The sequence below is a fragment of the Hypoxylon fragiforme genome (assembly GCF_022984875.1).
Source record: "Hypoxylon fragiforme strain CBS 206.31 chromosome Unknown GGS25scaffold_2, whole genome shotgun sequence".
NCBI classification, from domain to species: Eukaryota; Fungi; Ascomycota; class Sordariomycetes; order Xylariales; family Hypoxylaceae; genus Hypoxylon; species Hypoxylon fragiforme.
The window spans coordinates 415,525-441,126 of NW_026054757.1; the positions used below are offsets into that span (position 1 = coordinate 415,525).

At 45.9% G+C, this 25,602-nt stretch overlaps 6 protein-coding genes across 6 annotated transcripts; 4 read left to right on the top strand and 2 right to left on the bottom strand.

Moving 5' to 3' along the window:
* Positions 1–111: 111 nt before the first annotated feature.
* Positions 112–597, top strand: GGS25DRAFT_517790 (uncharacterized protein; the record flags this gene model as incomplete). The annotated part of the gene is made up of 1 exon (XM_049263435.1): positions 112–597. One exon carries the CDS (start codon positions 112–114, stop codon positions 595–597), a length of 486 nt encoding a protein of 161 aa, XP_049119658.1.
* Positions 598–639: 42 nt separating this feature from the next.
* On the bottom strand, positions 640–1,945 carry GGS25DRAFT_105392 (uncharacterized protein). The gene is made up of 3 exons (XM_049256001.1): positions 1,396–1,945; positions 910–1,338; positions 640–768 (listed from the first exon to the last, which is right to left on the bottom strand). The coding sequence occupies exons 1-3, from the start codon at positions 1,526–1,528 to the stop codon at positions 683–685; spliced, it is 648 nt and encodes a 215-aa protein (XP_049119659.1). The 5' UTR covers positions 1,529–1,945; the 3' UTR covers positions 640–682.
* Positions 1,866–3,697, top strand: GGS25DRAFT_105264 (ferredoxin reductase-like protein). The gene is made up of 3 exons (XM_049256000.1): positions 1,866–2,598; positions 2,667–3,349; positions 3,416–3,697. Exons 1-3 carry the CDS (start codon positions 2,445–2,447, stop codon positions 3,563–3,565), a joined length of 987 nt encoding a protein of 328 aa, XP_049119660.1. The 5' UTR covers positions 1,866–2,444; the 3' UTR covers positions 3,566–3,697.
* Positions 3,698–6,413: 2,716 nt separating this feature from the next.
* GGS25DRAFT_517793 (uncharacterized protein) lies at positions 6,414–8,201 on the top strand (the record flags this gene model as incomplete). Its single annotated transcript, XM_049263436.1, has 1 exon — positions 6,414–8,201. The coding sequence occupies one exon, from the start codon at positions 6,414–6,416 to the stop codon at positions 8,199–8,201; it is 1,788 nt and encodes a 595-aa protein (XP_049119661.1).
* A 1,144-nt stretch (positions 8,202–9,345) lies between these two features.
* On the top strand, positions 9,346–13,592 carry GGS25DRAFT_473749 (uncharacterized protein). The gene is made up of 6 exons (XM_049259567.1): positions 9,346–10,242; positions 10,313–10,620; positions 10,678–10,707; positions 10,776–12,072; positions 12,126–12,683; positions 12,739–13,592. Exons 1-6 carry the CDS (start codon positions 9,958–9,960, stop codon positions 13,231–13,233), a joined length of 2,973 nt encoding a protein of 990 aa, XP_049119662.1. The 5' UTR covers positions 9,346–9,957; the 3' UTR covers positions 13,234–13,592.
* An 8,721-nt stretch (positions 13,593–22,313) lies between these two features.
* On the bottom strand, positions 22,314–24,013 carry GGS25DRAFT_473764 (uncharacterized protein). The gene has a single exon (XM_049259568.1). The coding sequence runs from the start codon at positions 23,358–23,360 to the stop codon at positions 22,965–22,967; it is 396 nt and encodes a 131-aa protein (XP_049119663.1). The 5' UTR covers positions 23,361–24,013; the 3' UTR covers positions 22,314–22,964.
* Between the last annotated feature and the right edge of the window lie 1,589 nt (positions 24,014–25,602).

Consider the following 25,602-nt stretch of genomic DNA (forward strand, 5'->3'; position numbering starts at 1 on the left):
CGTTGCCATATATCATGCATACTTATTAAATATCACTAAATAAAACAAACAATCAAAAACAGCACAATTATCCATCATCATACAGTACCATCAAACAACAACGATCTAACTATGGCGCAAAAAGCACGCAAAGATAGAGCCAAAGCCAATGCGGCAGCTCTCACAAATCTCCACATCGGCACCCTCGTCATCAACCTACTTTTTGTGCTATTTCATTTCTTGCTTAGGAAACGCTCCTTGCTACTCTATTTCGTCTTATCGATCCCCAGCTTCGTCTGCGAGTATGTCTTGGAGTCATCCGGACGCCCCAAATACGATCCATCAACGAAGGCCCTGCAGAATGCTGGTGAGGATCTATCTGCCCCTGGCCTCACCGACTACATGTTCGATGTTATCTGGGTAACCTGGGCCTCGGTGATATTTACCATGCTGTTTGGTAATTGGGGGTGGCTCCTCTGGTCCGTTGTGCCTGCTTATGGGGCCTTCAAAGGTTATAGCCTCTTTGGTGCAGCTCGGGGAATGGCCGGCATGCAAGGTGGACAGCCGGATAATTCTGTGCCTGTGGCAGGTAACAGAAAACAAAGACGAGCAGCATGATGCATCTCACATCGGCCAATATTACGCTAGGAAGTTCCTCTTTTGACCTCAGAATTGCCCACTTGAGTTTACACGTACTTGCCTCTCAGTTCAGTAATTTATGGCAATCAAGCTCTGCCGTCCACTCATCCAAGAGATCCTTCTCCACATCCCTGACAATGATATGAATATCTATGATATCTAGGTCAGTAAGGGTCTCGGCAGGCTTTAAGGAATGGTCCGAGATACAAGTCCTGTTCTGTCAAGGTGACCCAGAAGTTGCCCATGAAGGCAAAGCAATATGAGCACTGGATAGTCAAAAAATATACATACGTTCCAAGGTTCTTACACTTTGTAGTGCAACCCAGTTCTTAAACCACAAGACCTTGTCGTCTCCATCCGGGCCTAATTTGTCTACGAAGAATCTCTTCACAAAATCTCCCACATTACGGCGACTTTGGAGGGTCATGTCTCCGGTTTTTGGGTCCGTCTCGATCGTTGTCCTTGACCATACAACTATGTGGGTCAAATTCGGCGTCATCCCGTAAGGCCAGTCGTTGATTAACACTCTATAGTCAGATGGATCATGAAATGGAATGAGTGATGTAGGCTTGAAAGGGGGAGAGCCCCAGGTCTTGGGCAGTCGGTGCTCCATGAGATAATTTGTTATGGATCCATATTCTGCCTTGGTTTCAGCGGTCCATTTCATGTATCGTCTTAGATCAGAAGGCTTTCGTTTAAGAACGGAAAGGTTATTTTCACCTAATGACCCGCCTCAGCATCTCAACACAGTGTGTTTATCAGAAGCCATTGTTCTACCTATAACCTTCTTGATTTCATCCCAGTCATGATATATGTACTCTTCATCCGTCAATGACAAGATCCACTTGTCTACATCTGTCAAGGGGAATGGAGCTTCCTCCAGTGAGGCCTTGGCCGGAACGCTACTCATCCTCGGTCTCCGAACCTTCCGTAGGATTGTGACTCAGTGCCGAGTTATGAGCGAGCGAGTGCTTAGCGGATTCGATTGCGACAATTGAAGATGTGGTCAAATATATAAAAAGATAAACAATATTAAAATTTGAAGCTCAGCAACACGATAAAATTGGGGTTGTTGATCACAAATGCCTTCTAGAACACATAACGAATACTTTGACATCGGAACATTCAATGTTAAGGATTTAATGTTCAATGGAGTTAAGGAAGAGCGTCAGCCACAAAGATACCCGAGGTGTGTATCCGAGATGTGTGTCATCATATGATGCTCCTTCCCGAGATACATCCATGATGCCTATGTAATATAACTAATATTGCTGCTTGCAATGCTTGCAATGCTTGCATTGCCTTGCAATATTGCATGTAGTGCCTTGCACTTGCCGAGTTCTATGTAGCAATTCCCCCAACCGCCGGTTCACTCCGCATACTAACTAACGTAGATTCGCCTAGTGGTGCACACATGGCGCCACTTTTTCTTTTAGTTTCCCCGATTTAGGAGTTTAACCATCTTAGCACATCTTTAAGCTATTACGCATGTAGTAGTTAGCATGGCAAGCACGTAAGTTACATACTATGTACTACCTGCTGCCACTGCCAGACTGCCAGTCAGTGCCAGATATGTTAAAACCCAGGACCCACCACGAAATTGGTTGGGATTTTTATTTCCCACAAATGGCCGACATCGATATCTGAAGCTGACCGCTTGCGCCTACATAATTCACTTCCCCTACCCACTTACACTTTTCAGAGCATGCTATCACCCAATTGCTAACAGACAAGAACTTATCTGTTAATTCAGCAATTGCAAGAGCCCTGCCTCTCTAGGATACGCAATCCAGCTGAGCTCCAAAGGGCAGCAACTCACCTTCAAGATGTCGCTACCTTTGTCCTCAAAGGCATACATCGACGGGATATATATCCCGGCCGGTTTACTAGTGGTGGGAACCTTGATCGTCAAGCGAGAATGGACACCTTTCGCCGCCCTCATCGCCATTGTCTTGGGTTCTCTTAAGTACTGGCGTACACGTATGTCCCATCTATCCAGATGTCCATCCCACTTCTAAAAACATTCATCTAATATGATTACTCTATAGTACCCAAGAAGGTCTTGAAGCCGGATGTTTTCCAAGAATTCGAGCTCAAAGAGAAGACGATCATTTCGCACAATGTTGCCATGTTTGTTCCCCTCATTTATTTATTATCTCTATTTCTTTTGTTACTAACAACGTGCAGTTACCGATTTTCCCTACCCTCCCCGACGTCCCTTCTCGGATTACCTATCGGTCAACACATTTCCATTGGTGCTGCTATCCCGCAACCCGATGGCTCTACCAAGGAAATTGTGCGATCATACACACCTATCTCCGGCGACCACCAGCCTGGCTATTTCGATCTCCTCATTAAGTCGTACCCAACCGGCAACATCTCCAGACACATGGCATCGCTTGTTGTGGGCCAGACCATTCGAGTGAGGGGGCCAAAGGGCGCATTTGTCTATACTCCTAATATGGTTCGCCATTTCGGAATGGTTGCTGGTGGCACTGGTATCACACCCATGTTGCAGGTTGTTCGGGCAATTATTAGAGGACGAGCCGCGGGTGATAAGACCCAGGTTGACTTAATCTTCGCCAATGTCACCGAGCAAGATATCTTGTTGAAAGAAGATCTCGATGCGCTAGCAAAGGAAGACTCCGGTTTCAGAGTTCACTACGTTCTGGACAAGCCTCCTGAGGGATGGACCGGTGGTGTTGGCTTTGTGACAGCTGACATGGTTACTGTAAGTTCTCTCCCCTGATCTTGAAAGGTTATCCTTGGGGTCCTGAAATTAACCCGTGCGTGATAGAAATGGCTGCCAAAGCCCGCCGACGACGTTAAGATACTGCTCTGTGGCCCGCCGCCCATGATTGGGGGACTCAAGAAGGCAGCAGAGAGTCTTGGGTTTAAGAAGGCCCGCCCCGTTAGTAAATTGGAAGACCAAGTGTTCGCATTCTAGAGCGCGTTGCATATCGCATCTTGTAGGATACTTGGGGATTTTCAGTAAGACGAATGGCGCATCCAACCTCTCAACATGCACGAAGTTAGCATACCACGTGGAGGAAATCGGCATCTTAATGCATGTTGATTATCCGGTGTGCTCTTTATATAGGTGAATATATATCACTGAAAGCGTCGAAGGTTGTATTACCACGACTTTAGTGAAGAAGCCAGCTACTGAGCTAATACTCGGATCTTAAGTATCAATGAACATTGTAATGAATGCTCACTGCCGCCCCTATTGTAATTACCCGCCCGATACGATCTAAGCATTCAAAATTGGTAAGATTGCCTTGCTAGATGGCAATGTGGACAGGTCATTTCTCATTAATGATATCAAAATCTGTGAAACCTAGGTACCTAAGCCATCTAGAAAAGTGATATGCTCAGCCGGAGTAGATTGCCAAGAATCCGATCTAGGCCTTTATGTTGATAGTCGGAATGCCTCGGGATGCTAGCTTATAGGTTTAACATATCAGACCGATAAGCCGGATCTCAAGCCGGTGAGCACCGGGACTTCGATTTTGCGATGCATCGCCAACCGTCTCCCCCACCTCCCATCTGATTCAACAACTGAGAGATCTTGTTAGAAAGCCCCCTTCTCCTCCAAAAGGTAAGAAGAAAATGCCAATGGACTAATAGTCGACCTATGAAGGTTTCACAACGTAGAGTCGCAGAAAGAAATGAAGACGGAACAGGCGGTGAAGATATGAGAAACTCGGGTCGACAGCACTCGCGCAACGAGTCGAATGCGTGACTCGTGGTGAATTGGAGGTCAGATGGAGAGAGAGAACATCAATCTCTGAATGACATTTGTTATATAAGTGGTCTTGATGCTCAAAATATCCGCAGCCGGGTCCTGGATAGATGGTACATGATAGGTTCCTCCTGCATCAAGCTTGCCTAACGTGATATAGTGATGCTGCAGTATATCGTGTCCCGTGTTTCCTCCCGATGATTGGGCTTCCCGAGATCCATCTTCGCTGGGTATGAATTGCCGGTCTCGGGACAGCTGCCGGGTGCTTGTCAGACTCATAGCGGCATCGTATTAGCCGAATCACATGATGGGTGAGTATACTGACAATAACAGCTGTATTATTTGCTCCGTAGTATCTATATGCCTAGGTAGGTAGTCAGCTAGTATAGCAATAGTAGCTACTTAATAGCAACACTTATATATGTTCGAATTAGGGGGTTCACATGCAACCAGCTGTGACAGAGCTCAGATGTCTGCCTATGATAGCAATGATGTACTAATATAGAAACCATTTCGTGGCTAAGAATAGCTATTATCCATACAAGTTGATCTTCAGATCAACTGGAAGGTTGAAATTGACCCAAGTCATTCATTCCTCTATGCATTATGGATTTTGTACAGTACCTAATCCGAGAACCAGAGTCAGGTGGGATTTGGACGTGTGGGTGGCTACATCAATAGTAGACTATTAGTAGTAGTACATACTAATATGATACTATGTAATATGTATAGGGGCGTACTGTGTATGTACCTTGCACCAAACATCAAGATTGAATGATATTATTACCAATTTACCATGTGCAGCAATTGATGCTAAATGGTATGCACGTGTACCCAACTATAAGGTATGTGTGTATGCTAGCAAACTACTATGTTTGCAGGTTAGTGAGTATGTATGTAGGTATGTATGTAGGTATGTATGAGGTATGAAGTATGACTGAATGTTATAAAGAGTTAAGTTATAAAAAGCATCGAGGGATCAATGGATTAATGTTGATATCTGTCGGATGATTTCCATCTATCAGTACATTTGTCACCAATGATACATCCCTGTACAGCACAGGTACTAACGGTCACGGTACTTATTAATTCTCTTTTCTCGATAACCTTAAACTTCAAAGCTTCAATTACTGATGTTCATGATGTAATACTATTATCTTTTATCATTTTTATCATTTAAAACGTTATATATTTTGTTATATCCCTGTCTTGTGATCAACATAGTACTACTAGACTCTACATAGTAGTAGTACCTGTTGGCCTTACCAAATCTTTAACGTTCCAGGCAATTGGCAGGCAACGTTCCAGGCCTAAAAGATCAAATTGTTCAGTTCGCAATCTTGAATTGACCAGGGCCTTTCCAGGTCGTCGGAGACCAATCCCACCATTTTACCATTTTCCCCACGCGTCTTGGCTTCCACACCTACCATTTTCTCCACACCCAATTTTTTCAGAACTTCCTTGACCTTGATTTCAGCAAATCATCTTATCGAAACCATTTTTTCTTCGTGATCTTTAACTTTTTCAATTGACGAGTGTGCGGCTCCAGCTTTTACGCACCCCGGGCTTCAACCATAACGAACGACAAGAACTAAACTATTTCGCCTTCGGTTAACTGCGGAGCTATCCTCGGTGGCCAATTATAACACAATACAGACAACCTTTGAGCCTTGGCTGCTTAGAAGGCAATACAACAAAAATATCCTCCAGGGCTACTTACACAAACGTTATGCTAAGGGATAGTTCGACTACCGTCACAGACTGTCAGGCAACCTTGAACCTTTGACCTCTGGGGCAGCATAGGGCCACAGCTCCACTATAAACGGCAAAGGGCCAAAAAAAGGGCCAGAAAAATACGAAGCAAATTTCACATGCGCACATAGTCTTATGGTCATATACTCGCATACTCAATTTTTTATTTTTTATTTCACGAATCTGAGAAAATTCCGTCTAATTTGCCGTGTGTTGGTTACCACCAACAATGCCTGCTCTTTGTGCCTTAGACGTTTTCGATTAATTAATTTGTGGCGCACTTCAAGCACCGGGCACAATGGATGACACCTCTGAACTCGTATCGGACCTTCTCCAGAAGGTTGCCGAGCTTGATAATAAGGTTCAAGAATACCGCCAGGACATGGCCCAAGAGTTTCGTCGATATCTACAAGGCCGATTGCGAAATCTGCCAGGACATGTTTCTTCCAGAGTCGAAAACTTGCTTGCTCAACAGCTACAAAATTATCCTGCCTTAGGTCTTAGTCTAGACCATGACTTCATGGTTGAGCTACAGGCGGAAGCTGGGGAAACCACCCCAGACGAAAAAACGTGGTCTTCTGTAGGACACTTATCACCGCCGACTTCGCCGCAAAGCCCTAGTATTTCGGATGACGCCCCTCGGAGTCCACATGAACGAGAACACGAATTCCACGGTCTGTTCACACCGAGCTATCTTCCCCTGCTTGAGGCCGTGCAGCGACCCAGCCCGACACCAACTATCCTATCACCTCAAGTGCCTAAAGTCAAGGAGTCTAACAACAGTCAAGACCCCTCACCTATTACTTTAGGCAATGTCGATTTATCACGGCCAGATCCCGTTCGACGTCACACCGAAGACACCATCTCCTCAGTTGCATCTGACGACAGTGCAGCGCGATACCGAAGAAGTGCCTTGCGCCGCTCATCAAGTTCTTCCACCAAGGCTCAGAGTCCTAGGCGGGTACGATTTGACGTAGAAGGGGAAGAAGTTCTGCCTACCTCATCACCCCCTGTCTCGCCTCGAACCCTGGATCATCCGTCAGGCAACCCCACTAGTTTGCTAGATGAGTCATACAATACCATTGTCATCAGCGAAGATTCCGATCTATTCGGCAGCTCTCCACCAATGCCCAAAAAGATTACTTCGACTGATCGACTGAAGGCTATGGCAAGGAACTCGACTGAGGATACGTCTAAGTGGGAAGTCGTCGGTAGCCTAGAACCCACAGATGACGATGAGGAAGACGAGTTAGTCATGGCTAGCATAAATGGGCGAAAAAGCAATGACGCATACCACAATGCGACCAGCCTCCCAATCCCCGGAAATACGGCATATATAAATGACTCGCGCCTTCCGACCCAGCTCGGCGCTCCTTTGGCAGCTGTGAGAGAAGTCGAAGAAAACGAGGACGCCAATAAGACTACTGGTGTTGACGAGCTTCTCATGCCACCATTAAGCTCCTTCAAGGGAAAAAAACGATTCTCGCCGTCGCTTGAAAAATCTGCTGAATCAAGTTCAAAAGCTTCTGAGTCGCAAGAAGTAGAAAAGGGCGAGTTTCAATCATCAGTGCCATCCAATTTCGTTGGCGAACCAGTCCTTGACGAGGAAGACATGTTCGAGTTCGAGGATAATCCAAGCGTATCGAGTAGCAAAGCTGATGAAGCCAAATCAAAGAAATACATCGACGAGGAAGAAGACGCAAACGAAGAAGAAGCTGATGTGACACCCCTTGCTGAGAAGGCGGTCTTATTTTCTACTTCTCCTGGGATTCCCGTCGTTAAACCCGCTACTCCCACACCCGCCTCGTTACCTTCGCACCATACAGTTGCATCGGCGGGGTCGTACCGTGGCAAGCCATTTTCAATTGGCGTAATTCGCGATCCGGAACTGCATAAGAAGGCTGCCGAGATGGGTGATTTCTACACATTCGTTGGTAGCGTTGATGGGAGAAGTGGGGTCGATGATAGCAGCTATAAGCCTGATATGACCTACTTCAATGGCACACCGAGGAGCCTTAGCGAGCGCTTGATGATGGAGGATTTAGACGAGACCCGTCGAAATACAAAAGCAAACGAGCGCGATTAAGTTTTGACCAGATCCACATTATATTCCCGGATATCCTACAGGAGGACTGCAAAACAGAGGAGCCTCCTGGCAAATTCGGGTCTATCGCTACTCCTAGTATTATTTTTATTAATTATAACTGCATTACCTTGCATTATACGGCACTTGCTCGGCATCGGGAGCCTCGAGTAATCGGGGGAAACTGCATCCACGTTGGCGTTGGAGGGATGGCATTATGTTCGGCTTCGATTTTATTTTCGAGCGACATAATGTTCGTTATGAATATATGGGTATATATATAAGCAAGGATTCTTCGAAGGATTCCCTTCTTTTATTTTATAGAAGTACCCGTCTTTTTGGAGAGGAGTTGGTTCTGGGGGCCGGGTAACATCTGGGTCGGGTTATATAGCAAGATTTGTTCCTCGCTCTGCATCTGAACGTCCGAGCAAGCGTTGCTTGTTTGTTTCGAAAGATTGTCTTATTTGCCCCCTCACACACTTATGTGAGCCTCGAGATTCGGCAGCCTTAAGGGCCGGAGGTTGTTGCTGTTAAGCAATCTGAAACTGTGTAAAGTGATCAGATGATGCTATGTAGTGTAATGGGAGAGCATATGCAGGGGACACTACCTATACATGTAGTTCAATGTTAATTGTACAAAATTACAAATAATTCAAAGGAGAAGCATTTCAGGTACATACTTGAAAGTGAGATGACGTTTAACTGCTTACCAAGGCTGTGTCTGCCTACCGACGTACTAGTCACATCATTGATAACAGGTGCCGGCATACCTAGTTCGTACACGGCACATAGTAGTATTCTAGACATATGAATAGTATTGAATACAACATCAATGATTGATCGTACATTGAATCGAATCTCGATGTCTTGGGAAGTTTCATGTTTGAAGTTTGAGGTTTGCGTACGGCCTTAGCGTAGTATCCACTGTTTCTTAAAATGGATTTATTTTGAATTAATCCAATGTGATTCGTATTAAGTGAGATATTCTAGAAGGTGAAATGGAAGGCAAGGGTGAGAGTGAGGGTGAGAGTGAGGGTGAGGGTGAGGTTACACGCACAATCCTCTTTGGCCTGTTTCTGCCACCACTGCCACAATTTACTGTATGTATTAACTATGTACGTACGTAGGCAAGCTATAAAGAGGGCAAGCAAGATCCTTGGACCAATGGAACGACAAGGCAGTCTACTCCAAATTTGGTCACCGCAGACAAGCGCCGCTAAACCGAATTCCGATACCGACGAACGCCTATCCTAACATTTTGGGACATCCTTCATCCTTCGGGTTAAGTTCAGCCATCCACCTATGAGGATGATGTCCCTTTTCCACTCTCGCTTCAGCTTTAGATGGTAGAAGACGGTACGAGAAAAAACAAGCCACGCCACGGGTTACCTGAGAGCTCAAGTGAGTCGACAAAATAGTATTCCTAACTAATCGCGCGGCTGCAGCCGAACTATTCCATCTATCTTCTTACATACAACTACTCACTCAAGTGATTGACGGAACGGACGAACGAACGTGTGATTGATTGATTCTGCTCTACTCAAGTTCAACCTTCCAGCTCATCTTCGTGATAGCCGCTCAGCGGTATAGCGAAACAATGTAAAGACATACCTAGGTAGTCTTTTTGATATATACGATTCTTCTTATTTGTCTTCCTCTCCTTCTTTTTCTTTCTTCTTAGCGTCTCTTATCTCGATCTCGCTCTCCTACCTACCTACCAGCCTACCTACCAGCCTACCTCCAATTTCCCTCACTCCAAATGAGTGTAGTCGGATCTACACGAGCGCATATGATCATGGGTGACCAACCATTCGTGACGATAAATGAGTGGCATCGAACAGATGGACACAGTGTCAGCAGTGGGGATTCTGCCGTACGTCGAGACCACAGGAAAGCCAGGCCTCAAGCTCGCTCTCATCTAATCAACTCTTCTCAGTATGGCTCCAGCACTGATGATGAGAGGACGCCATCGGCGACCCACGACATTAGTCGCGTAAACTACCACGTCAAGCATCTGCCCGATTTTGCCAAAACTCTCGAGGATGTGCGTTCAAGCTTCTCCCTCCATCAGCTTTCGCTCCTGATCCCAGAACTAACAAGGCTACCTCTCATAGTCGGCTACGCGAGCCTTCCCCAACCGGGGAAGCTCTCAGAGATACAAGAAAGTTCATGTCCTTCTTCTTCACTGGACATGCGATGACCTCTTTGTCCTCAAGGAGCTTGATGATCTGGAGGCTTGCCTCCGTGAGGATTATAGCTACGAGACGGAAATATTTCCGATCCCATCCGCCAATGCACATCTAGAACTCATGCTGAAGATCGGTAGCATGATCAAGGACCATGAGTCAAACGATACTTTATTTGTCGTTTACTATGGTGGCCACGCAAGAATCGACGAGTCTAGACAGAGTACGTGGTGTGGGTAAGTTGTTGGCCACCGCTTGAATATTTTCTGCTTAATATACTAATGTCCGACCAGAACTCGAAGCTCGGACTCTCCGTGGCTACAGTAAGTCTATATACATCGCTTACGCCCATATCGGTCGTAAACATGTCTCGGGACTAACTCCTTTATAGGTGGTCCGCGATCCAGACATTATTAGAACGATCTCTTTCTGACGTTTTGATTCTCTTGGATTGTTGCGCTGGAGCCGCGAGTGCGACTTTCCCTAATGGAAACAGCATCACAGAAACAATTTCAGCCTCTAGTTGGGATGCCATCGCTCCAGATCCAGGGAGGTATTCTTTTACCAACACCTTGATTGAAGTACTCCAAGAATGGAAACGAAGGACGTATTCCGCCGCAATGCTGCATGCCGAAGTTCTAGCACGCCTGAAGCATCCAAGGCCCGAGATGCTGAATGGCAAGCAATTCGAAGCACGAGCTACACCAGTGCATTTCATGATGACGGCTAATCACAAAGCGCCAAGTATTGAGATTGCTCGAGTCATTCCGCCAGACGCGAGGCCGCCTTCACCTCCTCTAGAGCCTGGATTTGATGGCAATACCCCCAACGGCCGGTCTGCTGGTCCACAAGACATCATTGGGTCTGAACCCAACGAAGAAGTGCCACATGTGATGATCTCCCTAGCTCTGGAAGAGGACCAACGCCTGAACATCAACGACTGGGAGCACTGGCTTTCAAGCATACCTGCGCTCGCCAAGTACGTCAAGGTCCAAGGAGTATTCAAAAGCCATTCAACATTACTTCTTCTATCCTTGCCAGTAATGGTTTGGGATCTTCTTCCGGAGAATCATGCATGCAATTTCATTGCATTCATTCGTTCGAACAATTTGGTAGCTCGCAACCATGGTGAACCACGCGCAATCGAAGAGGAGGTATCGACGGGGGCTGATATAGATGCGGATTTAAGGTCCATCTATTCGGGGACTACAGCATACACCGCTGCGCCATTCGATTCCGCTGGAGGACCCAGGATGTCTATGATGTCTGCCTTTTCTGGAAAATCGCCCATAGATCCAGCATGTAGAGGATTTGAACCTTCAATACCTGAAACTGGCACCACTAGCACCCCAGCATATCACGCACCGACGCAGGGTGTACCCATGGACCTGCCAAAACCTCCTCTCAGGGGTTGGTCAACAGCCTCTTATAGCTCATCATCCAAGAGCCGCGCCAAACCCGGTTTCCTTCATAAGAGTATGTCTTACGGGAACATAGCCCAACAGCTGGCTGTGAACCAGCCTCGAGGTGTGAGGAGGCCATCTGTAGTATCGACACCAAGCCAGCCCGAACTTCCACAGCATGTCCAGACGCGATTAGAAGATTACTTCCAGAGTAACCCGACACCGACCGTTGCAGTCAAGGAGTTCCTAGCTTCAAACCTAGGCATAGAGACAGCCAACATTGATGTGAGCCTTCTTTATCACCGTATCACATATAACGTATATTGACATAGTTTTAGATTTGGTTCCGACACCGCCGCGAGCAACAAGAGGTGGAGAATAGGCTACAGAGTCTGAAGATAGATGACCATAGCCACGATCCTCCGACGGATGGTGCTCAGATGATCCTTCCAGGACATTTGAACAAATTGCTGGAGATTTTCCCAACGGGCCAAGTCGTCATGGTTGACCTTCGCTCACCTGCTGAATATGAGCAGTCTCATATTCACGGTGCGATCAATTTCCGAGCCCCAGCATCGTTCGTGGCACGTGCAACTATGGAAATGATCGAAAAGGCGCTACCAGATGAGGCGAGCCGCAGCTCATTCAACAAGTGGTATACTAGCAAATGTGTTGTATTCTACGACAAGGTAGTCGAGTATACCTGGGAGGCGCCCGCAGCAGACGCACTGTTTCAGAAATTCAAGAGCAAGGGGTGGACGGGGCAATGTTTTGTGCTCAAAGGGCATTATCGCGAATTCTCACACTCGTTCGATAAATACATAGTAGGGACGAACACGACGGACAATGCTAAGGAGTATCTTGCTAGCCTTCAAGATGTATCATGGGAGAAGACGGTAAATCCCCCACACGAAGGACACCTTAGTGATGGTTATACTAACTCTGCAATAGAAGAAAGATGATCATCAGCGATACGATGACTGGCTTAAGCTACTCGAGGGTGAGGACAGAGTACACTCAACAAATCTGGTACCGACGGTGAAAGCCGAGCGAGTCGAAGCCACAGTGAAGCATCAGAAAGAGATCGAAGATGAGTTTGAAGGAAGACAGCCAGTCTTATACAAGGATGCGAGAGATCGGAAACCAGATGGGAATTGGGCTATTAAAGCTCCCATGGTGACTCATCTGGAGCGCGGTATATTCAAAATGCAAGAAGCTGGGAGGGGTCTAGGGATAGGGATGGCTAGATCCCCTCCCCCAGATATGAAACGAACATTGGATAAGACCTCAATGTCGGATTATGACCTATTGGAGTCTGAGGATGAGATCCGCGACTCAGCGCCACAGTCTGTTCCTCCGCATAAAGTAGGGCGCTCTGGACTCGGTGGAAGTCGAAGTTTCTTGGGCAAGTTTATGAGAAGCAGTCGTCCGGATACTCCACGATAAAAAATACAACAAAGAGGCGCTGGATATTACCCCTTCACCTTCTAAATTCTATGGTCGCTGGCTACCAGCATACGAAAGCCTCACGCGGCGGATCTGTCACGCGTTTTCTACATATGCATTTATTATACAACTACCTAGGATATCCTGGAACCTCTAACATGAGCTTGGCATGGGAGGTACCCTTAACGAAACAACTGACGCGATTTATTATTCTGTATATAACTTGGTAGGGAAGATGGATAAATGGGGTTACGGAAGGCGGTTTGTGGGTGGCAGTATACCTAGAATTATTTACCTAGATCTAAAAGATCTATAAGCTATTTGCAATTATGGAAAAGGATTAACTTATGAACTTCCAATGAACAGGCTGCCTTTGTTTGTGATTGTAGTCTTTATGAAGAGCTTCCAGGTGCTCTGATTATCAGCCAGCTAGGTACCCACTGAAGGTTCTTATTCTCAGACAGCGGTGCTTAGAATCCCATATATGGCGACTTTGCTATGAAGTTCTGACTGGCAAGACTATGTCACATCTAGTACTCACTACGACGTAGGCCAGGCAGTCAATGAGGTAACATCACTGACTACCGGTAGAGTGACAGAATTCAAACCATGTGCTCACGAGCTGGGTGTGGTGTTATTCTTTGCGATCGGGGGGTTGTCTTGCCACGAGCTTGCACATCCATCGGCTTGACTTGTGTGTAATATCCACCAATACTCTACCAAGGTTCTCTCTATCTGTAAGACTTGATGTCCAGCAGACCATTCTAGGGTGAAGCAGGAGTGGAGGGAGGGGAAGGAAAGGGGGGTTTCTTGCGGCGGCAAGGTAGCGCTGTGAGCCGCAAGCGAGAATGACTTACTCTTACTAAGGGATGGGCGGGTTGCTTGCTGATGTCGAGGTATCTACTAGGTAGGTACTCAGCCGTCCGTGAGTGAGTGAGTGAATGAGTGAGTGGGTGAGCGGCAGTTCTTCCCCGCGCGCGGGCTGGAGGAGCCGAGCCAAGATTCTAGAGCGAAATTTATTGCCTAGGTGATGTAGGTATCTATCTATTACGTGCGGATATCACCAGAGCCTGGAGGCGAAGTACTGGGTTCAACGGGGTTGAGGTCGTTAAGGTTCCTTTGGGGTGGCGGCGATGAAGAGGGAGTCGTATGTTGTGACTTGAGGAAGGGAGAGGAGGGAGGAGGGGGGGGTGAGACTGATGATGATGAATAAGCCGAGATTCAGACCTTCAACGGTTGACGAATGAGGTTTCATGATGGGACTGGGTATTACTTCTCACGTAGGCCGGTACATATGTAAGCTGTAGTTATCTCCTATATTCTTATCCCTGGCTGGCTCATATGTGTCAATCTGCACGTACAGCACCGATGTCCATCTATTCTGTCTACCTGAAACTCCACGTGGTATTCGTTGGCTCATGGGATATACACCACACGCCGCGGAACCACATGGCTTTTGTTTGATGGGGGCTTACTGGCAGGTAGGTATAGGTGGTAGGTAGTATATGCCGTGGTTGTATGTGTCTACTCTACGGCGGTTACAACTTGTTTCTTCATTTTTACATAGGTAGCACTTCGCCAACTCCTGTCTGTCTATGCCTGCTTGTGGTAATAGGTAACAGCCTCGTGACTAATGCTCGCAAGATACATGCCGATGTCTAGAATCATGTTCATAATTTCGTGAACCGTAATCTCTACAGTACGTGCCTATCTACGGGATCCCGTTCTCTCAACCCTTACATCTATCTACCCATAACCCAAAAGTTCCTAACCTAGGCAGGTAGATACCTATCGACCTAGATACAAAACTCATCTTACCTTCCTCGTAAGACCGTATTGCGTGCAGTGAAGCATCGAACGCTACCAACGATGAGGTCTATGTCTAGGTATCAAAAGTCAAGCGAAACCGCTTCGAACACCCGGCTGGAGGTCTGGGCCAATTACTACCCAACCTACATAGTTTTCCATGCAGATTCCTGCTTGGGATAACAGCACGGTTGTCTTGTCTATCTATCTCTTGGCTCGCAAGCTCTCCCCTTAGAGGAATAGGAGACGAGACTGGGCAAGACAAGACAAGACAGGACAAGCGAGTGCCATTGCTGTTGCTGTTTGTCATTGCTGGTCCATATGCTCAAGTGAGTACCTATCCTCCTATCCTCCGCGACGGATGGATATACACGCCCATATAGCCAGTAACGGGTATGTATGCATATCCAACCCTCGCCAATTTCGGTGGCTTGAACAGGAGCTCCGTTAACCGAATGAATGTGCAAATGAAGGGATTGACTGGCTGATGGGCCCTGGATCTTTGGCTGCATGTGTCTATCTGTCTGTCTGTCAGTCACCTGCAGGACTGCTGTTTCAACCTGGCTTCTCGAACCTTTTTTTTTTTTTGTCATCTTTCTCCTTTTTCTACTGCATGCGCAAACGCCTGTTTATGGTACGTTGCCGCAACGCAACGCAAAGAAACACATTCCGGCCCGAGCTGCTGCACAGGGGAAAAAAAGAGGCAGCTGAAGTTGTCATTCCGTTTCTGGACGTGGAGCCTCTCCGCGGTTCTTGCTCTGCTCTGTCAGCCAGCCAGCCAGCCAGCTCGCAAAAGACTCCCGGACCGCTGGCTCAGTTTCAACGGGGGAGCACTCTGCGGCGGTGGCTTGCATGTGCGTGTAAATGTGCTGTGACGAAACGAAGTACGAGGTTTTCCGAAACTACCTAGGTACCTACATGTGCCTACTTATCCACCTAAGCTCGCTGTCTCCATTCTTTTCCTCCCTTCATCTCCGCCGTGCGGGTGATGAAGCTCTCGCCGGGCACGGCAGTCATCTATGGTGGATGTCGGTAGCTGGCTGAAGCTAGGTGGCTAGCTAATTACTTACTTACTTACAATGAATCAATGATATACCTAGCTAAGCTAAATACTAAGCTACGAAGCTACTAGGTTAGGTACAATATATAGCTCAGCTGCCTTCAGTCCTTTCCCCCGCGAACAAGAATGACAGGTATGGTATTGTACATGCATAGGCATGAATTGATCGAAGATACAAAAGCCAGCCTTACGGACAGGACTTCCCAAAACGGGAAGCGAACGCGCGGCGTCGTGCGCTTGATAGGGCCTTCTGGCGTTTTATTTCTGACCCCTTACCTACCGAGATAGGTAGGTAGGGATGCTGTATGTATTTGTTGATTTACATAGTAAGTATGTATTAGAGAGAGAGAGTATGTGAGCAAGTAAGTGAGTTGCCAAGTGAGTGAGTTTCTCCCTTCCCCTATTCTAAATTATCCCCTCACACACCATTTTCCCTTTACGCAGGTACGGACAGCCCACATGGGTCCCTCATTCGCCTTACTCTGCACATTGCGATGTTCAGGGAGCCTCACTCGCTTAACTTGGATGGATGCTTTGGGTGTGTGTGTATGTAGATACTGCCTATCTAGGCCATGTGCTGTGCATACATACCTATATGTATGTAGGTCGATAGGGCAGCGAGTAAACATGCCCGCCCCATAACTATTCATATTGGGGAGAGCTAAGGCGACTGTACTAACCCTAATTACTTACCTCCAGCTACCTAACCTAGCAGGTAAAATACCTAACCTAGGCAGGTAAGTCAAGTAAAGTAAAGGGAAACAGGATTCCGCGGGCCAAATGAACGAGAATCGCACATGTCCGGAAGTTGGAAGTTGGGAAAAAAGCTGGGAAGGAAATAACAATAAAAGAAGCCTAATTCTTTACCGAGGAAGGGGATGGGGAGGGGGGGGGGGGAGGACGGGCCGTCGATGATGATTGATTTGGTGGACCTCTCTTTTTGCTCTTTTGGTTTTAACTATTTTCTAAGGTTAGCAGCAGCTTGTATGCATGTAACTAGTTAGCCATGGAATAAGTAATAGCATGGCCTCCTACATACAATAGTTACTTAGAGTATTGTAGCTGGGTGTATGTAGCAGGTTAGCATGTGTACGCTAATTGCCTTTGTATTGTTAGAAAACCAAAGGAAAAACAGGGACCTTGGACGAACCAGAGACGGACCGGTTCTGGTTTTGGGGTTCAGGTACCCCGTCATCTTAGATTGACACAAGCAAAAGCCCGTTTTTTTGGTCTCTGTTTTTTTTTTAAGGCGGCCGGCCCCTCTGAGTGAATACTTTGGATCGACACACGTGTCAGATATGGCACTCAATTCGTAAGGCCCGGGGATGGTCGCGAGACCCGCTGCTACTGCACATGTATGTGTATGTGGTAAGCATCTACTATGCACCTAGCTTCTGAAGGCTCGGTAGGTAGGTATGTATGTATGTATGTATGTGTGTATGTGTGTATGCAGTCTAGACCATTCTTGATTCGTTCTATGGGGTATTATGATGCAGTGTTGCTTCGCACGTAGTTACTATGTACATGATTACCTACCTACAGTAGGTATGTTCCATACATACTACAGTAGCAAAAGACGAGGAACGTTTCGTAACAGGGGTTCTAGAGTAGTATACTAGTACTATGATGGTATGGAGTGAGTATGGAGAATGTATGGAGTATGGAGTAAGTAGGTATTTTTAATGGCATGGCACTATGTATGGTGTTTGGTGTGGACCCTCGCACTCGCCCACCTTTGCACATGTTCTTCTCGAAGCCCCCGATCTACCAAATGTATAAAAAGTGAACTGTGATGTACAGTTGCAACGATCTGGGTCGCAACCGGGGGATTGGCCCTTGGGGGCTGATTTATCTTTGAAAAGGGCGCCGCAGGGGGGGTGCGTGTGGTTCTTTACGTGCGGGCGGGCGCGGGGGCAGGGGTTAGCTAGTGTAGTAACTGTAGTTACATATGTAGTAGTGTAGTAGTGTAGTAGGTAGTATACAAATATGTATGTACAATACGTAGATATGTAGTCTAGATAGCTAAGTTATGTAGATGTGTAGGTGTTTGTTGATGGCACAATACATAGTGTAGTGAGTATATCTACATAGTAATCTTGTTAATTCTAAGCGAGGACAAGGAGGGGGACAGGCTTTTGACAGCTTGACAGGACAGGGGAAGTTGACGACTTCTGACAGGGTATGTGATCCTTGGGATACGATTCGGTCGTCAGATATGTGACAGCCAGGGGGGAGGGGGGGTGGCCCTGCGAAATACTGTCCTATGGTTCTTATTTCCCGTTTCAAGGATTTTTTTTAGTTGACAGGCGCTCGGGCCTGAAAGTTATCCAGATAAATCCTGAATTAAGCCTCTTCCGAGTTACATACTTGAATAGTTACATACATGTGGGTAGCTAGGTAGCTAGGCTGCTAGGTAGGTATATAAATAGGTACCTAGTTGTGAATATATGCTGGGGAGCAGGGCAATCTATAGGGACTAGGTTAAGGGGAAATAGTATGGAATCTTGACTCTTGACGTACGTATATAGGTACCTAGGTAGGTTAGAGAAGTTATGTATGCCCTGTTTCGCCGATTTGGCCTCTTCGGCCATATTATTTTTCACTGGTTTCCTTTGACCAGAATGGGTCTTGCAGCCTTTTTTTGGTTGCTGATCGTTATCTTCGAGCTAGCGCCTTCGTGGGAGGGGGATGGGATAATGGGGTCCTTTGCCAGTGCGATTTCGAATCGGATATGGTTGTTGTTTCGTACGATACAAACGAAGTTACCAAGCATGGGCTGAGGTTGCTTCTCCACGGGCCAAGAGCCAGAAAAGGACCCTAGGGGCCTCTTGGTCGCCCTTACGTCTGTCAAATCCTTGACAGCGTCCCGGCAATCCGTCCGCTGCACTGCGCCAGATCTGATGCCGCTGATACCGACAGGGTTCTATTCAACTATAAGACTAGGCCTATATAGAACCATGCTTAGGGCCCTTCGGTTCGGCCTCTGCCCCAGTCGAGAAAAGTTGCCCGCAACAAACATCGGCCCTTTTTGGGAAGCCGTAGACCTTTGACCTGGGTCTGATCTCTGTTCTGGAGAAAAGGGACATTCCATCAACTACCTGTTTTGGAAAATACCTTGCAAGCAAGCTCGAACTTGCTCGGGGCTTTGGACGTTATTGTGCCGAGCCAACAGGCAGAATATGCAAAATGAAGTATTTCCAAAAGTACGTATTCGTACGTATGAAAGGGGGGAATCATTCTCTGTTGAAAAAAAAGAACTGCCTGTGAAACCGATGTTGAAAAGCACCAACCCAAATGCCTAACGCTGACATTTTCAGGGGGTGCGATTATATGTATGCGGTCGTATGACACCGCGATTTGCGTCGGCGCTCACCGGTGTATAATCCACCATAGGGGCCAAGGTTGTATAAGACTCCTGATACGTACAGTATCACTCACCGAGTTCGTGTAATCTTCCTCGTAGAGATGAGGATGACCTAGAATTCAGGGCATGCACTTCGTCAGTCTATCGTAGTGTTAAATAAAACGTATGACCCATGCAGTCAAGTTGTTGCATAGGGATGTCATGAGTCCTGCTCAATGTCATGGTCAACCTTGAGATGATTCGACCGCATCGCAGAGGAGGGAAAGGGGAGGCGAAATCCACAGCGATCGTAATCTCACCTAATACGTGAGTCCACGCCGGCTATTGCTGCGAGAAAAGAATGAGAATGGCGCTCGGGTGGAGTTACGAAAAGAATGGAAAGAATTGAGAAAAAAAGAGTCACATTGAGGTTAAGGTCATGATATGATGTTGATGCCTCGCGGTTCTGCTTGCCTGCCTGTAAGCCGGCCAGAGTTACAGTTGGCGTAGGTAGCTTGACAACCCGTGCCAGTGAGAGGCAGCTGTGGCTAAAATGCCAGGTGTGTCCATGGCACTAGACTTCTTATTGACCGAATGAGGCGCTGGATCACAATCGATGTGGATTTTGACCATGATTCTCTACGCTGTTCCGGTGTGATATGGAAGTGTTCCCCAACCCTTGTCGGATCCATCATGACGGTAATCCATGATAGCACTGTGAAGATGTATCCTCTAAAAGCAAGAACAAGAACGTCATTGAAGAACCGCATTGAAGAGCAAGTCGAAGAACAGCGTTTTCTGTAGCACGTACAATCTGAGAAAGATTTCTAACTAACCGTTTAGCCTTGCTTGTCTTCTTGATGGTTGACGACGACGTTGATGTGTGCGCGGATGTTACACTCAGTAATGTATTTAGCTAAAAGGGGTAATCATTTTACGACCAGATGATGAAAAAGCATAAGACATGCAGTATGCATAATTCCGATGGACAGCCTCAAATCTCTCATGCTAGTAGCTTTAAGAAGCTGACTTGTCTCATCATCGCCTAGGTTAAGGAGATGAGAAATCATCATGCCGTGCTAAGACCTCGATTTTTTTATTTTATTTTATTTTATTTTTCTGGTCCCGTATGTAGTAATTAGAAAAGAAGACAAAGAAAGAAAAAAAGCAAAAATTCAAGGTGGTTGAAACGTACTAAACAACTTGGAGGACCGCCTAATTAGTTATATAGCTGAGGACGGGGGGACACTTCTTGGCAATGAGCCGCAACCAGGGGAATGATGGATAGGGGAGTTGGGAATGGGGTTCAGGTTCGCTAAAAGTTGTACATACAGTTAATACCGGTAACAATCCCCGAATCTCCCAAACAATTCTTATTCTCGCGAAACCAAAAAAGTCGGCTGGAAACATCTGGATTCTGGACAGGTCGACGGTGATCCTAGCCTTATTAGGCCACGATGGTATACAATCTTTCCATCGAGCTTGCCGACATGCAAGGTTCATCTCAACTAGATTGATGAAGGAGTATTACCTAGGCGTACTGATGTGGCAGCCATAGTCATGTCGGTTACAGACTCCATGTCTACCAAGATAGAAGGTACCTACCTACCTTACCTAGTAGGTTAGGGGGTATCTATCTATCTATCTATCTATCTACACCTTGCAAATATTGGCGGACGAATGCTTCTTTGAACCACGGACAACCCCGCCGAAAGTATGCAAAGAGCCGTTCGTGCTGCGTGGAATGGCGGTGGGAATGCTGTTCAACAACGAGATCTGGGCTAATGTGGCTCTTTGCCACTGAACAATAGATGCATGGCCGGCGGTCATTCCGGGTAGTTGAGTCGGGAACGACAAGGCAGCTCTTTTTTGTTGTTCGTCTACCTACTAACCTAACCTTAGGTATGTAGGTAGTATTATAACACATTTCTAAACTTGTACCGTTGCGTTGCTGCACGCGATGTTTGTGGCCGTTCTGCAAGATTGGCGATGCGGTGGCAGAGAGGCCTATGATTTCCTTGTGCTCCCACCACTTATTACCTACTAGGTTAGGTACATAACCTAGGTAATTCTCTCATGCCGATGAAGTAAATATAATATAATAGAATAAAATCGTCAAAGAATCCATCACTGTTAGAATTCAAAAAGCAAAATAAAATAAATAGGTACCTGGGTACTTAGGCACTACATGGCAGATGGTGGCAGGTACGCCAGAGAGGAAAGTGCGAAGCACTGTGGTCATGTATTTAAGAACATTTCAATAGCAAGGTCTGATCCTTAGATCTTATCCTTTTAATATAACTACAGATCCACCCACATTTATCTGGTGACCCCCCACCGGAAGAGCTGTGGTGATAGCCTCATTTTTGGTTTTTGGTTTTTTTTTGATAATTAGGACCTTTATTATTTTCAAAGTTATTTTAATCCTTTTATTAATTAAAACGTTATTATTAATTGAAAACTTTGTTCTAAAAGTCAACGTTTATTCAAAAAGTCATTTATTCCAAAAGCCGTTTATTCAAAAGTCGTTTAATCAAAAAATCCACAGTCAGTTTATTTAAATCAAAAAATCCAAAAACCATTTATTCAATTTAAAAAGCCCACAATTTACTAGCCATTATAACTTATTTTATTACCTCCCATATAAGATGCACTATACCTTATTTATCCGATTAACCCCTTACTCTAAAAGACCACACTTTTGGCACCTTATCGCTATTCCAATACAACGTCACCCATCTCTAATACTTATTAAATAGCTATATAGTTCAAGAACATCTATATCAGAGCTTATTAACGCTATTAAAACAAAGCCTAGAGATGCCTAAGACAGGCACTATTATCCCCCCCCAATAGATAATGGCAGATACGCCAAAGAAGAAAATACGAAACACTATGGTCATGTATTTAAGAACATTTCAATAACAAGGTCTGATCCTTAGATCTTATCCTTTTAATATACAGGTCCACCCACATTTATCTATGGCGCTGTATGGCGCTGTAATCTTTTGAGAGGTTATCCCCATGCGCTCGGTTGTAGTACAACATGTTTGCGTCTCTCCCAAGTTGAAAAGCCTGATGACCGTTAAGGCTTAATTTAAGAGCCGCAAGTCGTACGTACCATTTTAGCTTCAATGTGTCGATCATGGTTAGTGTGTGTGTGTGTGTGTGTGTGTGTGTGTGGTAAGAATGAATAAGTAGGTAAGGCTGGTCGGCTCGTTAGGGTAGGGTAATCGAAAAAAGGGAGACAAGGATCGATGGAGATTGAAGATTATTCTAACATGCATGCGGATCTCTATGCGTACGTAATACTACTTTGTAGATGTGCATACTGTAGATAGAATAACCGACCACGCGTTCACCTTGTCGCTATATTGTACGTACCGCATCTTATATGATGTATGATGTATGATGTACATATGATGTATTTTGCTCGGACGGGGGATACGATAGTGAAGCTCGGGTTGTAGGCACGTTATTCCAGAAGCAAGGTTAGGCGGAACCACCCCGGCTTCTTGTCTCTTAAACCCTTGTCTTGTTTTTTTTTCTAGGAGTTGTCGCAAATGGGCAGCTCTCATACCAAACTAGCCCGCGTCCTGGTAGGTCTGTGTGTGGGCTGGCAAAGTGGACCGGCCACAGTAACAACGGGTCGGGATGAGCTTGGACAGGGGAGTTTAAGTCAAACGCTGAGAAAGAACTAGCGAAGAGATGTCGTCGACGGAAAACACATGTATGTATGTCTCTCTTCTTGTATGTTATGTGGCGAATATGAAAAAAAAAAAAAGAAACCAGAGAAACAAGGCGGCGACTCAGGTTATGAAGAATGTATACTGTAAAGGTGACACCATCCACGAGGACACAGGGACACGAGAGGACACGAGGACACGGGATGGTTGCGTACATCAAAATACTGTACATACCTAACTACCTAGTACTTACATGCTTGAGTATGTAAATGTAGGTACCTAGGTTAGTATGTAGAGGCAGGAGGTAAGTGCATAGTATGTTTAGCCTATGTACATGGTATGTGATGCGGGCCTTCGAGTCGCCGCATCATTAGCTGTTGCATCTGATCGCTGTCAATCAGACGGCAGTCTGTTCCATAAAGCCAATGGACGGAAGGATAGGGACATTTGAACCCAAGGACTTGGGTATGACAAGTGGTTGTGACATTTCCATACCTGCAGCTGGCCGTGGTTATAAAGGGGCAGGTGATATTTGATAGGTGATAGGAAACGTTTACGGCCATCTCGAGATGCATAGTAACGAATTTCTCTAGGTTAGCAATGACTTATTCTGGAAATCGTTCGGATTCCGTGTTCAGCCTATATCGACGCACAGCATCTCTAGACATGGATACAACGGAAGAGGCGTTTCAAGTTATTGAAGACCAACGATACTTGCCTACCTTGGTATTGTACCTATTAGACTATCTATCAGTCGGTCCGGTACATATATAGTGAAATCATATGGTATAATAAGTAGAGTAGCAGAGTAGCAGAATAGCAGAGTAGTAGAGTAGGTAATAGGTATAGGGTACTGTAGCAATAACAAAAGCGTGGGGGAAGTCGTGGGGGATTGGCATAAAAAGGGGAGAATCAAAGAGCTCTAATTCCTACATAGTATGTACGTACCAAACAATTCACGACAATGGATGCAATAGACGGGTAAATCACGGAAATATTGTAATAGCTAGGTACTTACTACACTACTAATATCCATGGAACGGATACGGATCCCTATGGATAGATATGATTGTGGATATGGATATGTATGGATATGGGTATGGGTATGGGTAGGTAGTATACCAACTTAGGGTAGCTTACCAGCCACAACAAGTCGGAGTTCCGACGTGTGAGGCAGTTCTACGGTCCGACATTTCGAAGTCATGTAGGTACGATATGTATAATATGTATGATGTAGGGAATGGTGTCAACATTAACCTACTACATATGTACTAATCTAGGTAGGTTGGGCAGGTAGCTACCTGGTATGTATTTGTTGGCTGCTTAAGTAGTCTGCACCTACATGTATTTACCAACACATACCGATTCAATGTGACGCCCTTTTTCTTCTTCTTCCTTAGGTACGTAGGTAATTTAATATGCCCTGTCTGGCCCATCCGACCACCATCAGAACAAGCAAAGTTCATTAACAGTACCTAATCAAAGCACACACACATACATGCCATGATGCAGTAGTATGCAAATATCTACATATCGTGTGAATCGTGTGCCTGATCTTTACATGCCTACCTACATACATACCTAACTTTGTAGTACTAGGTAGGTAGGTAGCACGGCGGTCATCTGGGACTTCCCTTGTTGTTTTTAATTTCAAGCTCAAAAGATGCCCAAGTTATCGGGATTTCGAATATGTAGCAAAGGAAAAGAAAAGACGAATAAGTAAGGTAGGTAGCAGACAATCATGATTGCTCTGCAGCTCTAGTCTTACATACATAGCTGTCCAATGACTGGGTACTAGGTTAATAAACAGCGAGATCGAGAGAGATATGTGTAGCTCTTGGCCATAGATTTGAGGCATGCTTACATGTATGTAGTAAGTAGCAGCCTTGTCCTTTAAAAGTCATCACATAATCACATAATCACATAATCACATAATCACATATTTTGGGTGTGAGTAGCAGCCTACAAAATATAATTGTAGTGGTTGCTTTCCTGTAAGTGGCTTGCCTGATGGCTTGCTTGATGGCTTACCTGGTGGTGGTTCCAACGGGAGGATGATCAAGTAGGTATGCACCAAGTCGAAAAAGACGTTGACAGGGTTGGGATGTGACAAGTGAGGAGATCAACGTGACGGAACCCGGGAACCGGGTTTGCACCATGGATCCGGATTCATTGACCTGCAGCTGTTCCGCTGTCGTTGTGTCTCTCTCTTGTGCTCCTGCCACGCAATTGGACGAGTCACACACCACGCAGCCACGTTAAGAAAAAAAAAGCTGGTTGAGAAGCACAAGGCGCTTGGGGCGGCGCACGGGATGGTTCAAGTCAACCACCCCAGCTTCTCGGGATTACGAAAGACGGCCCTTGCTTAGATGGGGAAAGAGATCGGCACCCCCTTGGCAAACTGCAAACTTCAGATCGTACCTAGCTTCTTCTTGTTGGGACCAACCGGAACACTATACTACCTACCTAGCAGC

Bases quoted from the DNA above. Each gene is read 5' to 3' on its own strand.
- GGS25DRAFT_105392 (XM_049256001.1), bottom strand. From the start codon at position 1,528: ATGAGTAGCGTTCCGGCCAAGGCCTCACTGGAGGAAGCTCCATTCCCC. The intron at 1,339-1,395 runs GTAGAACAATGG...GCGGGTCATTAG, and splicing joins TGAAATCAAGAAGGTTATAG to GTGAAAATAACCTTTCCGTT. The intron at 769-909 runs GTATGTATATTT...TAGATATCATAG, and splicing joins AAGTGTAAGAACCTTGGAAC to ATATTCATATCATTGTCAGG.
- GGS25DRAFT_105264 (XM_049256000.1), top strand. From the start codon at position 2,445: ATGTCGCTACCTTTGTCCTCAAAGGCATACATCGACGGGATATATATC. The intron at 2,599-2,666 runs GTATGTCCCATC...ATTACTCTATAG, and splicing joins TCTTAAGTACTGGCGTACAC to TACCCAAGAAGGTCTTGAAG. The intron at 3,350-3,415 runs GTAAGTTCTCTC...CGTGCGTGATAG, and splicing joins TGACAGCTGACATGGTTACT to AAATGGCTGCCAAAGCCCGC.
- GGS25DRAFT_473764 (XM_049259568.1), bottom strand. From the start codon at position 23,360: ATGTACAGTATTTTGATGTACGCAACCATCCCGTGTCCTCGTGTCCTC.
- GGS25DRAFT_473749 (XM_049259567.1), top strand. From the start codon at position 9,958: ATGAGTGTAGTCGGATCTACACGAGCGCATATGATCATGGGTGACCAA. The intron at 10,708-10,775 runs GTAAGTCTATAT...ACTCCTTTATAG, and splicing joins TCGGACTCTCCGTGGCTACA to GTGGTCCGCGATCCAGACAT. The intron at 12,684-12,738 runs GTAAATCCCCCA...ACTCTGCAATAG, and splicing joins ATGTATCATGGGAGAAGACG to AAGAAAGATGATCATCAGCG.